Source organism: Mustelus asterias, chromosome 1, assembly GCF_964213995.1.
Source record: "Mustelus asterias chromosome 1, sMusAst1.hap1.1, whole genome shotgun sequence".
NCBI lineage: Eukaryota > Metazoa > Chordata > Chondrichthyes > Carcharhiniformes > Triakidae > Mustelus > Mustelus asterias.
In genome coordinates, this window is record NC_135801.1 from 193,005,770 (window position 1) to 193,020,080 (window position 14,311).

The window sequence follows — 14,311 nt, forward strand, 5'->3', positions numbered from 1 at the left end:
GTGGAACCTAACTCCAGTTTATTCACTAATCTTATAGAAAAATCTGATTCACTTAATCTCAAATTTGCCATTTTATAGATTGCGACGAGGACGTTAAGTGCAAATTTACAGTACTGGTTTGTTCCCTTACCTCGATCTCTGCCTTGTGCCCCAATAAAACCATCGCTCTCACCCTAGCTGGTCTCCTGGTATAGCTTTCATCTCTGCTCCCATAAATCCAAGACTTGAAAGAAAATGTTGGACAACTGCTAGAGCCATCCATCGCCACGTCCGGCTGCACCAGTTAAAACACTCGGGTCTTGCTTTCATCTGCTAAAACTGATCCAGGAATTCAAAGGTAATCCTGGCTTCTTTTCTCTGCAAACCGGCTTCTTGAACCTGCATCCCTGATTTCTTGCTCTCTCAACTCGAGCATTGGCTGGGGGTCGGTCTAGCTCAGATGGCTGGTTTGTGATGCAGGCCGACGCCAGCAGCATAGGTTCAATTCCTGTACCGGCTGATTATTGGTGAAGGCTCTGCCTTCTCAACCTTGCTCCTGGCCTGAGGTGTGGTGATCCCCAGGTTAAAATGATCACCAGGAGACCAGCCTATGGTCATCTGGGACTATGGCGACTTAACATGGAAACATAGAATTCGGGCGGCACGGTAGCACAGTGGTTAGCACTGCTGCTTCACAGCTCCAGGGTCCCTGGTTCGATTCCCGGCTCGGGTCACTGTCTGTGTGGAGTTTGCACATTCTCCTCGTGTCTGCGTGGGTTTCCTCCGGGTGCTCCGGTTTCCTCCCACAGTCCAAAGATGTGCGGGTTAGGTTGATTGGCCAGGTTATAAATTGCCCCTTAGAGTCCTGGGATGCGTAGGTTAGAGGGATTAGCGGGTAAATATGTGGGGGTAGGGCCTGGGTGGGATTGTGGTCGGTGCAGACTCGATGGGCCGAATGGCCTCCTTCTGCACTGTAGGTTTTCTATGATTTCTATGATTTCTATAATCCCTACAGTGCAGAAGGAGCCATTTGGCCATCGAGTCTGTACTGTCCACAATCCTACCCAGTCCCTATCCCCGTAACTCCACTTATTTACCCTGCCATTCCCCTGACACTAAGGGGCAATTTAGCACGGCCAACTGACCTAACTCTCACATCTTTGGACTGTGGGAGGAAACCGGAGCACCCGGAGGAAACCCACGCAGACATGGGGAGAACATGCAGACTCCACACAGACAGTGACCCGAGGCCGGAATTGAACCCGGGTCCCTGGCGCTGTGAGGCAGCAGTGCTAACCACCATGCCGCCCACTTTACTCTAGCATTGAATGTGAGGAACTCATGGAGTTGTTTTTATTACGAATGTTGAGACAATCTGATCTCTGCCATGCTCTTTTCTTTCACTAGCCCACCGGGTCAAACTTGCCTTAAGTTTGCCGCTATCTGAGTCCTAAATTTGCATCTTTCTCTAGTTTCCCTCCTACCCACTCTCATGCCCTCTCAGAGTTTAGCTTGTCCAGGAGACACACCACCTACTCCCTTGACCCTATTCCCAATAAACTGCTGACTGAAACGTTGAAGGCACCAAGTAGAAATTGGCTCATTTCAACTACTGGCTATCAGGATTAACACAGTGCTGTACTGAGGTGGTGCTGCCCTGTAGGAGGTGCTGACTTTCAGATGAGACATTATCTGACCCCTTCAACCGTAAGCGAAAGATCACATAGCATTCTTCGAAGTAGACCAGGGTGTTTTCATCTGGCTAAAATTTAACACCAAACCAACATCATTAAGACAAATTACTTGCATGTTATTTATTGCTGTTTGTGGGATTTTCTGTGTTCAAATTTCCTGCTCCATATCCCAAATTACAACCAATAAAGTTTATTTATTAACATCACTGTGGGTTTCCTCCGGGTGCTCCGGTTTCCTCCCACAGTCCAAAGATGTGCGGGTTAGGTTGATTGGCCAGGTTAAAAATTGCCCCTGAGATGCGTAGGTTAGAGGGATTAGCAGATAAAATATGTGGGGGTAGAGCCTGGGTGGGATTGTGGTCGGTGCAGACACGATGGGCCGAATGGCCTCCTTCTGCACTGTAGGGATTCTATGATTCTATGATCACAAGCAGGTTTACATTGACACTGCAATGAAGTTACTGTGAAAATCCCCTAGTTGCCACACTCCGGCGCCTGTTCGGGTACACTGAGGGAGGATTTAGCACGGCCAATGCACCTAATCAGCACGTCCTTCGGACTGTGGGAGGAAACCGGAGCACCCGGAGGAAACCCACACTGACGTGGGGAGAACGTGCAAACTCCACACAGACAGTGACCCAAACTGGGAATCCAACCCTGGTCCCTGGCTCTGTGAGGCAGCAGTGCTAATCACTGTGCCACCGACCCGTCCCTAAAACCAAAGTGGAGGATGTGGGATTCGAGCCCACTACCTCTCGCTTGCGAAACGAGCACTGTACCATTTGAGCTAATTCCCTCCCCCAACTGTGACTACACTTTAGAAGTACTTCACTGGGCGCTTCGTGTTCTCCTGAGGCTTTGAAAGGTGCTGCAGGAATTTGTTGTACTCTCCAGCTCAGTGGAGACCAATCACAATGACCCAGCTGCAACCCTGACTTGAGTTCTGCGAGATTGCTGTTAAACTCCGGCTGGTATGGACTCAGTCCCGCACAACCTTTACAGCAGAGTCAGGGAGATGGGAGAACTGCAGGGGAAGTCAAGTTAAAATAACCCAAAGAATTGGGATGAAATTCAAAGTTAAGGTATGATTTGTTAACACGTGTTGACAGGAGCACTGAGGCCTCTGCAGCTCTGTCAGTATAATTTCCTGAATGATTGCAAGTGAGTGCTGAAGAGCTTAGCAGAGCCGTTTATTGAGGGGTTTGGGAGGGAGGTCCAATTGCATACTTTGCTGGAGAAAATTACTGCAGTTTTCTGCTTTGAAGCTGCTTCTGAATTAGCTGTCGTGTTGTGTCTGGCAGCGTGAAATAAATGGACCGCATCCATCTTGGATTACCTGCGTCTCATTTGCTGTGAAAAGTCTTGCAGCAAAAATGTAATTGGTAAAGTGGAATTGCGATTATTTTTCCACTAATGGAGCAGCTCCTAAAACACTTTACGCAATTACTTAAAGTTTAATGTTTATTTATTAGTCACAAGTAAGGCTTACATTAACACTGCAATGAAGTTACTGTGAAATTCCCCTAGTCGCCACAGTCCGGCGCCTATTTGGGTCAATGCACCTAACCAGCACGTCTTTCAGAATGTGGGAGGAAACCGGAGCACCCGGAGGAAACCCACGCAGACACGGGGAGAACGTGCAGACTCCACACAGACAGTGACCCAAGCTGGGAATTGAACCCCGGGCCCCTGGCGCTGTGAAGCAGCAGTGCTAACCACTGTGATACCGCGCCGCCCATTGCGTGCCGCAATTACTTTGCAGTGTAGTCACTGTGGTTATGTGGGCATAGTGGTGGCAGTTCAACGCCAGAGATATCCCATGAGCAATGGGTGGAGGAGGGATCTTAATCTTATCCTCCTTTCTTTTTCGCGAGTAGTGCCACATCTTTAACAACTGTCTGCAGAGACGATACCTTAGTTTGATGTCCCCATCAGAAATGTGGTGCCCCTGACAATGCAGCACTCCCTCAGCTCAGTGTGTTCAACCTGCACTGTGGGACTTGAACTCATAACTCACCCAGAGACCAGGGTGCTGCCAGCTAGGTCAAAATGACACAGTGGTTGAAAGCCAAACCTGCACAAATTTTCATTCACAAGTCTTTGTTTGACTTGTTATAATTATGTTTGGAATCAAAGCCACGACAAGTGGATAATTTGATAATTGTTATGTGTTTTGTATATTCCCTCCTCAAGATTCTATGATTATAAGTAAGGGGACTAAAACTGTACACAATATTCTAAGTGCGGTCTCACTAATACTTTGTACAGTAGCAGCAACCCTTCACTACTTTTATATTCTATTCCTTTAGCAATAAATGCCAAGATTCAATTTGCCTTATTACCTGCTGTACCTGCATACTAGTTTTCTGCGATCCATGCATGAGGACACCCAGATCCCTCTGCACTGAAGCACAACAAGTTTCTTTCCATTTAGATAACTTGCCTTTGCATTTTTGCTATCAAAATGGATAACCTCACACTTATCCACGTTCAACTCCATCTGCCAAATTTCACACCATTCACTTAACCTATCCATATCCATTTGTTAACTTCTTATAGAATCATAAAATCCCTACAGCGCTGAAGAAGGCCATTCGGCCCATCAAGCCTGCAACGGTCACCATCCCACCCAGGCTCCATCCCCTAACCTTAGTTAGACCCCCTGACACTAAGGGGCAATTTAGCATGGCCAATCCACCTAACCTGCACATCTTTGGACTGTGGGAGGAAACCAGAGCAGATACGGAGAGAATGTGCAAACTCCACACAGACAGTGACCCAAGCCGGGAATTGAACCCAGGTCCTTGGCGCTGTGAGGCATCAGTGCTAACCACTAATGCCTATTTCATTATCACAACTTACCATCCCACCTATTTTAGTGTTATCTCCAAATTTCACTTTGGTACCTACTATCCCTGCATCCAAGTAATTATTATCGATTGTAAATAGTTGGATCCCAGGGACCAAACCCTGTGACACCCACTAGTTACATCTTGCCAACTCAAGAGATCCATTTATCTCCACTCTCTGCTTTCTGTTGGTTAGCCGATCGTCTATCCAAGTTAATAAATTACCCCTAATCCTGTGTGAACTAACCTTGTGTATTAACTTTTTTTGTGGCAAGTTATCTGGAAGTCCAGATATACTACACCTACAGGATCCCCATTATCAACTTTGCTTGTTGCATCTTTGAAGAACTCAAGCAAATTAGTCAAACATGATCTACCCTTCATGATGGGTTGCATTTTGACTTTCTAAATGTCCTGTTATTATCTCCTTTATAATGGATTCTAACAATTTCGGAACAACAGATGATAGACTAATTGGCCTCTAGTTTCCTACATTTTGCCTCCCTCGCTTTTTGAATATTATATTAGCATTTTTCCAATCCACTGGAACCGTTCCCACATTCAGGGAATTTTGGAATATTGTAACCAATGGATCCACTATCTCTGACACCATTTCCTTTACGACCCTAGGATGTAGGCCATCAGGCCCGGCGGACTTGCCTGCTTCAATCCCAGAGTTTGCTCAGTACTTTGACGATGATAGTTCTAAGTTCCTCCCTTTCTATAACCTCTGCATTTCCTCTTGCTATTGGGATAATATTTGTGTCCTTTGCTGAAAGCTGAGGCAAAATATTGATTTTGTGTCTCAGCCATTTCTACATTCCCTCCTCTTAACTCCCCAGCCTCATCTTCCAAGGGACCAACATTCACTTTAGCTACTCTCTTCTTTACAGAAGCTTTTGCTGTCCATTTTAATATTTTGCGCTAGTTTTCTTTCATAATTTACCCTTGCTCTTTCCTTTAAATCCAGATTGCTGGTGTGGGACTCCAGTATCTCGCCCTCAAACTGAATTTGAAATTCTATGTTTTAGAGAGATTATCCACCCGTGAAAAATCACTTGCTGGCAAATGAATTGTCATTGGGTTGAAGTTTCTTTGGGATTGAGTTGGTTCCGAAATGGGATGCTCGGGATAGGGAGTTGGGAATGAAAAGTCGGCAACAGATCGGATAATCTGATTCCCAGGCTGTGCTGTTGTTTTGACAATTGGCCAGTGAGCCTGACTCCTTGATACGGTCTGGAGAGAAAGGCTTTCACAGCTCAGAGGCAAGCTGGCAAGGTGGATGCAGAACTGGCTCAGTCATAGAAAGAGTTTTAACAACACCAGGTTAAAGTCCAACAGGTTTATTTGGTAGCAAATGCCATTAGCTTTTGGAGCGCTGCTCCTTCGTCAGATAGAGTGGAAATCTGCTCTCAAGCAGGGCACAGAGACACGTCAGTCTCTCCACATCAGTCAAAGAAGTCAGAGGGTAGCAGTGGAAGGGTGCGTTTCTGAATGGAGGGCTGTGACAAGTGACCTTCCTCAGGGATCAGTGCTGGGACCTTTGCTGTTTGTAATATATATAAATGATTTGAAGGAAAATGTAACTGGTTTGATTCGTAAGTTTGCGGATGACACAAAGGTTGGTGGAATTGCGGAAAGTGATGAGGACCATCAGAGGATACAGCAGGATATAGATCGGTTGGAGACTTGGGCAGAGAGATGGCAGATGGAGTTTAATCTGGACAAATGTGAGGTAATGCATTTTGGAAGGTTTTAGACAGATGGGAAATATGCAGTAAATGGCAGAACCCTTAAGAGTATTGATAGGCAGAGGGATCTGGATGTACAGGTACACAGGTCACTGAAAGTGGCAACGCAGGTGAAGAAGGTAGTCAAGAAGGCATACGGCTTGCTTGCCTTCATTGGCCAGAGTATTGAGTTTAAAAATTGGCAAGTCATGATGCAGTTTTATAGAACCTTAGTTAGGCTGCACTTGGAATAGTGTTCCATTCTGGTCGCCACACTACCAAAAGGATGTGGAGGCTTTGGAGAGATTTGCCAAGATGTTGCCTGGTATGGAGGGCATTAGCTATGAGGAGAGGTTGGAGAAACTTGTTTTGTTCTCACTGGACCAACGGAGGTTGAGGGGTGACCTGATAGAAGTCTACAAGATTATGAGGGGCGTGGACAGAGTGGATAATCAGAAGCTTTTTCCCACGTTGGAAGTGTCAGTTACTAGGGGGCTGCGAGGGGCAAGGTTTAAAGGAGATGTACGAGGCAAGTTTTTTACACAGAGGGTGGTGGGGGCCTGGAACTCGTTGCCGGGGGAGGTGGTGGAAGCGGATACAATAGTGACTTTTAAGGGGCGTCTTGACAAATACATGAAAAGGATGGGAATGGAAAGATATGATCCCTGCAAGGGTAGGGGGTTTTAGTTAAGTCGGGCAACATGGTCGGTGCAGGCTTGGAGGGCCGAAGGGCCTGCTCCTGTGCTGTAATTTTCTTTGTTCTTGGGAGCTTGGATTGGTCCCACTCTACTCCAGTTAACTCCACGAACCAACACTCTAACCTGTCGGGTGGTTGAAGCTCGATAAATAGCAGGAAACCTATGAATACTCTGCACTGATAGGTGCCTTCAGCGATGCCAATGGACACACTGTGAGGGGCCCAGTTAGAGTCTGTGTCTGCGTAAAGCAGCACTTGTTTAAACCCAGAGAACCTTAGGTCGGAAGAACACAGTCTTTGGACAGATTCCTTGCTATCTTGGCTTTTGATCCTTGGCTATGGTGGTTGGTGTCCTGCTGAGACATGCTGCTGACCAAAGGAATAAACCGTGAATGTAAATAAAATTCAGTAGTGTTAAAGAAAATAAAAATGCAATATTAAAACCATTTACGGATAGAAAGCATTGAAGGAGAAAATGGCAGCCTTTAGAACATAGAACATAGAGCAGTACAGCACAGAACAGGCCCTTCGGCCCACGATGTTGTGCCGAGCTTTATCTGAAACCAAGATCAAGCTATCCCACTCCCTATCATCCTGGTGTGCTCCATGTGCCTATCCAATAACCGCTTAAATGTTCCTAAAGTGTCTGACTCCACTATCACTGCAGGCAGTCCATTCCACACCCCAACCACTCTCTGCGTGAAGAACCTCCCTCTGATATCCTTCCTATATCTCCCACCATGAACCCTATAGTTATGCCCCCTTGTAATAGATCCATCCACCCGAGGAAATAGTCTTTGAACGTTCACTCTATCTATCCCCTTCATCATTTTATAAACCTCTATTAAGTCTCCCCTCAGCCTCCTCCGCTCCAGAGAGAACAGCCCTAGCTCCCGCAACCTTTCCTCATAAGACCTACCCTCCAAACCAGGCAGCATCCTGGTAAATCTCCTCTGCACTCTTTCCAGCGCTTCCACATCCTTCCTATAGTGAGGTGACCAGAACTGCACACAGTATTCCAAATGTTTGTAACAAAAATACATTGCAAAGTGGCTGTTCCAGTCTCTGACGTCTCTCTCTCTCTCTTTTTCTTTTTAGTACTGGAGATGTACAGTAAATTACGGGAACAGCTGAAGACTAAAAGGTAAATGGCACCCTTGGTTTTGATTTTCTGTGTTGATGCTTGCTGGCTGTCAGAGGCATCCTGTTGTTCGGGTTTATCTCTGCCAGTGTTAGGTGCTCAAAGTTTATTCACACAGTAAAGTGATTATGGAAGGCCAGGTAAAAATAAATGGCGGCGAGGTAGAATGGAGAATGTATTCAAGAGGATGGAAATAGAAACCTACGCATGAAGATATGCGGCAGGACCTGCGAGTTCCCAATCGGGTGAAATCGGATATGTGACGTAGTTGCTGTAAGGCAAGTTGTGTAAAGAAGGGTCGTCTGATTTTGAGTCATTTAGTCAAATGATTCACTTTTCCCGACATCTTTCCTGATCTTCGAATTTTCTGTTTATAAAAAGGCATAAAAATAGAATGTTCCTCATCCGTGCAAAACTCCTCGTTGTGTGCCTGGCTGGCGGTGCTGTGGTTCAAAACAAATTAATTTAATGAGGGAAATTATAGTGATTTTCAAACACAAAAGGCGCTGCAGCTAAAGCTTTGTGACTGTAATCAACTGGCAATGGTGGGAGGTTTCTTTTTCGTTATTCTCAGGATGCACAAGTTGCTTGCAGGTCCAGCATCTCATTGCCTATCCCTGGTCCCCGGTTGTTCAAAAGGTATTGCTGGGCTGCCTTCTTGAACCTTTCCATGTGGTGTAGGCACTTCCACAATTCTGTTAGCATTCCAGGAGTTTGCCCCGGCGACAATGAAGAAACGATGATGTATGAACTGGAGGGCAATTTGGAGAAAAAGGTGTTTCCCTGATTCTGGTGCCCTTGTTCTTCCAGGTGGTGGAAGTCACGGGTTTGGGAGGTTTTTGCCAAAGAAATCTGGGTGAGTTGCTGCAGATGGTGCACACTGTAGCCATGGTGCGTTGGTGGTGAAGGTAGTTGGACTGGGGTGGGCACAGTAAGAAGTCTCACAACATCAGGTTAAAGTCCAACAGGTTTATTTGGAATTACGAGCTTTCGGAGCGCTGCTCCTTCATCAGGTGATGAAGGAGCAGCGCTCCGAAATCTCGTGATTCCAAATAAATCTGTTGGACTTTTACCTGGTGTGGTGAGACTTATTACCATTCTTGGATAGTGTCAAGTTTCCTGTGCTTTTTTTTTAGCCACTCTTGTCCAAGCAAGTGGAAAGTATTCCATCGCATTCCTGACTTGCCCTTTGTGGTGGTGGAGAGGCTTTGGAGAGTCAGGTGTGACACTCACCATAGAATGGCTGCAGCACAGGCGATGGTCATTTGGTCCATTATGTCCATGCCAGCCCTCTGCAAGAGCAGCTCAGTTAGCCACAAAACAGAAGCAAAATACTTACAAGCTATGGGCTAAATGCAGACAGTTGGGACTAGCTTAGTGGTTTAAAAAAAGGGCAGCATGGACAAGTTGGGCCGAAGGACCTGTTTCCATGCTGTAAACCTCTATGACTCCATGATTTGATTTGATTTATTATTGTCACATGTATTAACATACAGTGAAAAGTACTGTTTCTTGCATGCTATACAAAGCATACTGTTCATAGAGAAGGAAAGGAGAGAGTGCAGAATGTAGTGGTACAGTCATAGCTAGGGTGTAGAGAAAGATCAACTTAATGCAAGGTAAGTCCATTCAAAAGTCTGACAGCAGCAGGGAAGAAGCTGTTCTTGAGTCAGTTGGTGCGTGACCTCAGACTTTTGTATCTTTTTCCCGAAGGAAGAAAGTGGAAGAGAGAATGTCCGGGGTGCATGGGGTCCTTAATTATGCTGGCTGCTTTGCCGAGGCAGTGGGAAGTGTAGACAGAGTCAATGGATGGGAGGCTGGTTTGCGTGATGGATTGGGCTACATTCACGACCTTTTGTAGTTTCTTGCGGTCTTGGGCAGAGCAGGAGCCATACCAAGCTGTGATACAACCAGAAAGAATGCTTTCTATGGTGCATCTGGAGAAGTTGGTGAGAGTCGTAGCTGACATGCCAAATTTCCTTAGTCTTCTGAGAAAGTTGGTGGGCTTTCTTAACTATAGTGTCGGCATGGGGGGACCAGGACAGGTTGTTGGTGACCTGGACACCTAAAAAATTGAAGCACTCGACCCTTTCTACTTCGTCCCCATTGATGTAGACAGGGGCATGTTCTCCTTTACGCTTCCTGAAGTCGATGAGAATCTCCTTCGTTTTGTTGACATTGAGGGAGAGAAAAGCTGTATTGGGATCTAGAGCAGGTGGTCTTTGTGGAATCCAAACTGAAAACAGTGTTCTGGTGAATAAGGGCTGCTGGATATATCCTAAACGATGGTAGTCATGATGTGGAGATGCCGGCGTTGGACTGGGGTAAACACAGTAAGAAGTTTAACAACACCAGGTTAAAGTCCAACAGGTTTATTTGGTAGCAAAAGCCACACAAGCTTTCGGAGCTCTTAGCCCCTTCTTCAGGTGAGTGGGAATTCTGTTCACAAACAGAGCTTATAAAGCACACTTATAAAAGTGTCTTTATAAGCTCTGTTTGTGAACAGAATTCCCACTCACCTGAAGAAGGGGCTAAGAGCTCCGAAAGCTTGTGTGGCTTTTGCTACCAAATAAACCTGTTGGACTTTAACCTGGTGTTGTTAAACTTCTTACTATATCCTAAACAACAGACCTTGAGAGTAGGCTGCTAGGGTGATGATTGGCTTGGGTAGATTCAGACACCTGACCTCCGATGTTGGCGTGGAGGATTTTGCAGGATCGACTGAGCTGTGTTAGTTTTCATCTCAAAGTTTGATATATAGGTTGCAGGTGAGTGGTTTGTCTGTGTTTATTATTTTTCTTTGTAGCGGTAAGCTGCTCCTTGAACTTGCCTCCTCAGTGGGTCGGTGTTAAATTTTGTCAGTAAATGCTCCTTCAAAGCATCTTGGGAATATTTTTTAAAAACGCGTTAAAGTCACTACATAAATGCAGGTTATTGCTTTCTCATTTTCCCACAGTCCTCTACAGCGGCATCTCCCCTTTCCCTCTTTTTGAGAGGTTTGATTAATTGCAGGGCTGTTCAGATTTAAGTTTATTTCTGACGTCGGTGCAGTGGGGTTGTAGCGAAATTTGCAGTTGATTAGCTGGAAATTCTGTGCACAATACATTTTCCAAAGCTCAAATGCTTTTCATTATCCAACATCTGGAAAAAGGATTTTCTGTGTATTGGAATCTGATGGATGCTGTAATGTAGAGACCTGTGCGAGGAGGCTGAATATTTCTATGGGGCCTCCGAATGCATGTCTTTGTTTCAGCAGCAAGTACGAGATAAAGCGCCAAGATCCACAGTGCCCAACATCAGCAAAGTCAAATAGAAGCACAAGGCGCGATGAGTGGGATGATGAGGCGTTGTAGTGGGATTATTTTCCCTTTAGAGGAGACAAAGCATAGACAAGATCAAGGTGTTCAAAATTATGAAGAGTTTTGATAGACTAAATAAGGAAAATCCGTTTCCGATGGCAGTTAAGCGGAGGACGCAGATTTACAATAATTGGTATAAGGACTCGAGGAGAGGTGAGGAGATTTTGTTTACACAGTGAGTTGTGATCTGGAATGGGCCATCTGTAAGGGCAGTGGAAACAGATTCACTCACAAGTTTCAAAAATGGAATTGGATATACAACAACTTTATATAGCGCCTTTAACATAGTGAAATATCCCAAAGCACTTCATAGGCATGTTATTGGATAAAATGTGACACCGAACTACATAAGGGAATACAAGCGACTAAAAGCTTGGTCCATACCATAGAATTTTAAAGAGCTTCTTTGATGGGGAAAATTTGGAAGGCGAAAGGGAATGAGCAAGGGATTGGGAAATTGGATTGCTCTTTCAAAGAGCCAGCACAGTCACGATAGGCTGAATGGCTTCCTTACATGCTCTGTGATTCTGTATTCTGCCGTTTGTAAGAAGGAGACTGAGGGAGGGATGGAGTTCTGTATTTGTGAATTTCTCTCCAAGAATGGCCCAGAATCAGGATTGGAAATCCTATTTATGGCACTAATTGCTATATTCTGATTAGGAAAAAGTGTGTACGGGGTTAGAATGGGAAAGGGTGGTCAGTGGATTGTGGGTAGGGTGGCAGATCCATAGAATCCCTACAGTATAGGGGGAGGCCATTCAGTACATTGAGTCTGCACCGACCTTCCAAAAGAGCACTGTACCTAGGCCTGCTCCCCTGCCCTATTCCCATAACCCAATCGCTTAACCTACATATCTTTGGACACAAAAGAGCAATTTAGCATGGCCAATCCACCTAAAATGGACAGGTATAGTGGAGTGGGGGATAATTGAATTGGAGGGGGTGTTGGATGGTCAGGGGCTAGGCAAAACATTTCCAAAGATGAACAGTCTTCGGCTGTTGTTGCTTTGAGGAGGAAACCAAACCTTCTGAGAGGTGGTTATGAGATCTAGTCAAGACCAGAAGAGATCTGAACGAGATACATGATGGAGAATCATCAAAGCTGACTTCCAAGGGCAAGATTATAGCCAGTTCCTTGAAGAAGAGAAAGAAGAGTTTAATTGTAACTTCAATGGTGAGATCAAGGTGCAGTGACTGGATTTTAGAAAGGCTGAAGGAAGCAGGTAACTGCAGGGTTAAATCATCGGTAAAGTTATGTTATTGGGTTGGAGATGTGGTGCTGGGAGTTGGAGTGAGAAAGGAATGGTTGGGAGAGTGTTGAGTCTGCGGAGGAGGTCAGGGGGTGGGGGGGAAATTCCTGAATTATGAGAAAGTGTGTCAGAGGAGGAGCTACTAAGTGCAGCAAAGAATGAATGATTTCTTTTATCCTGTGAAAGTGTGTGGTTTACAGACAATGGCGGAAAATGATAATTTTCATATTTTCTCCAGAAGTTTAGCCTGCTGGATCATAATTTCTCATTCATAAATAAGTACACAATGTAATGGTTCATACGATAGATTCAGAGAAAACTCAAGCCCACGTGTGGTCATAGCAGCCGACTGTCTCTTGTTTGAATTTAAGCAATAAACTTAGTCACAATGTTGGCGATTAAAACGTAAAGGTTTTTCCGCTCTCATAGGGCCTATGAGGAACGCTTCCAGAGAAGGCGGCTAATTAGAGAGCCAACTGACACATTGAAGAGTCAGCTGGCGTGATAGCTGTTAGAGAGAGAAAAAAACTTGTGTGATGATCAGGATGTACCAAAGTACTTTACAGCCAGTGAAGTACTTCTGCCCTGCAGTCACCGCCGTAATGCAGCAAACAGCAAAGTTCAGCAAGCTCCCAAAAACAGCAGTGTGATAACAAGAAGGAAATTATCTAGTGTAACTAGGGACATAGAAACTAGAAGCAGGAGTAGGCCATTCGGCCCTTCGAGCCTGTTCCGCCACTCATTTTGATCATGGCTGATCATTGAATTCAATATCCTGGTCCCCCTTCCCCCCATATCCCATGATCCCTTTAGCTCCAAGATCGATATCTAATTTCTTCTTGAAATCACACAACATTTTGGCCTCAACTACATTCTGTGGGAGTGAATTCCACACATTCACCACCCTCTGGGTGAAGAAATTTCTCCTCACCTCAGTTCTAAAAAGTTTACCCATTTTCGTCAAACTATGACCACTAGTTCTGGACTCCCCCACTATTGGGAATATTCTTTCTGAATCTACCCTGTCTAACCCAGTTAGAATTTTATAAGTTTCTATGAGATCCCCTCTCACTCTTCTAAACTCCAGTGAATATAATCCTAATCTCTCCTCATACGACAGATCTGTCATCCCAGGAATCAGCCTGGTAAACTTTCGCTGTGCTCCCTCTATAGCAAGGACATCCTTCCTCAGATAAGGACACCAAAACTGCACACAATACTCCAGGTGTGGCCTCACCAACGCCCTATACAATTGCAGCAAAACATCCCTGTCCCTACACTCAAATCCTCTCGCTATGAAGGCCAACATACCATTTGCCTTCTTTACTGCCTGCTGTACCTGCGCGTTTACTTTCAGTAACTGATGCACGAGGACACTAAGGTCTCGTTGAGTATCCACCTCTCTCAATTTACACCCATTCAAATAGTAATCTGTCTTCCTATTATTGCTACCAAAGTGGATAACCTCACATTTATCCACATCTGCCATGCAGATGCCCATACACTCAGCCTGTCCAAATCACATTAGAACATAGAACATTACAGCGCAGAACAGGCCCTTCGGCCCACGATGTTGCACCGACCAGTTAAAAAAAACAAACTGTGACCCTCC

General features: G+C 45.2%; 1 protein-coding gene across 2 annotated transcripts in view; it reads left to right on the top strand.

The window, feature by feature from the left end:
- Nucleotides 1-14,311, top strand: part of exoc6b (exocyst complex component 6B) — a 631,370-nt gene that overhangs the window by 103,905 nt on the left and 513,154 nt on the right. For both annotated transcript variants that reach the window (XM_078224516.1, XM_078224517.1), the window contains exon 5: nt 8,048-8,093. In XM_078224516.1, the coding sequence (XP_078080642.1) occupies nt 8,048-8,093 (46 nt within the window). The remainder of the gene's footprint in view (nt 1-8,047; nt 8,094-14,311) is intronic.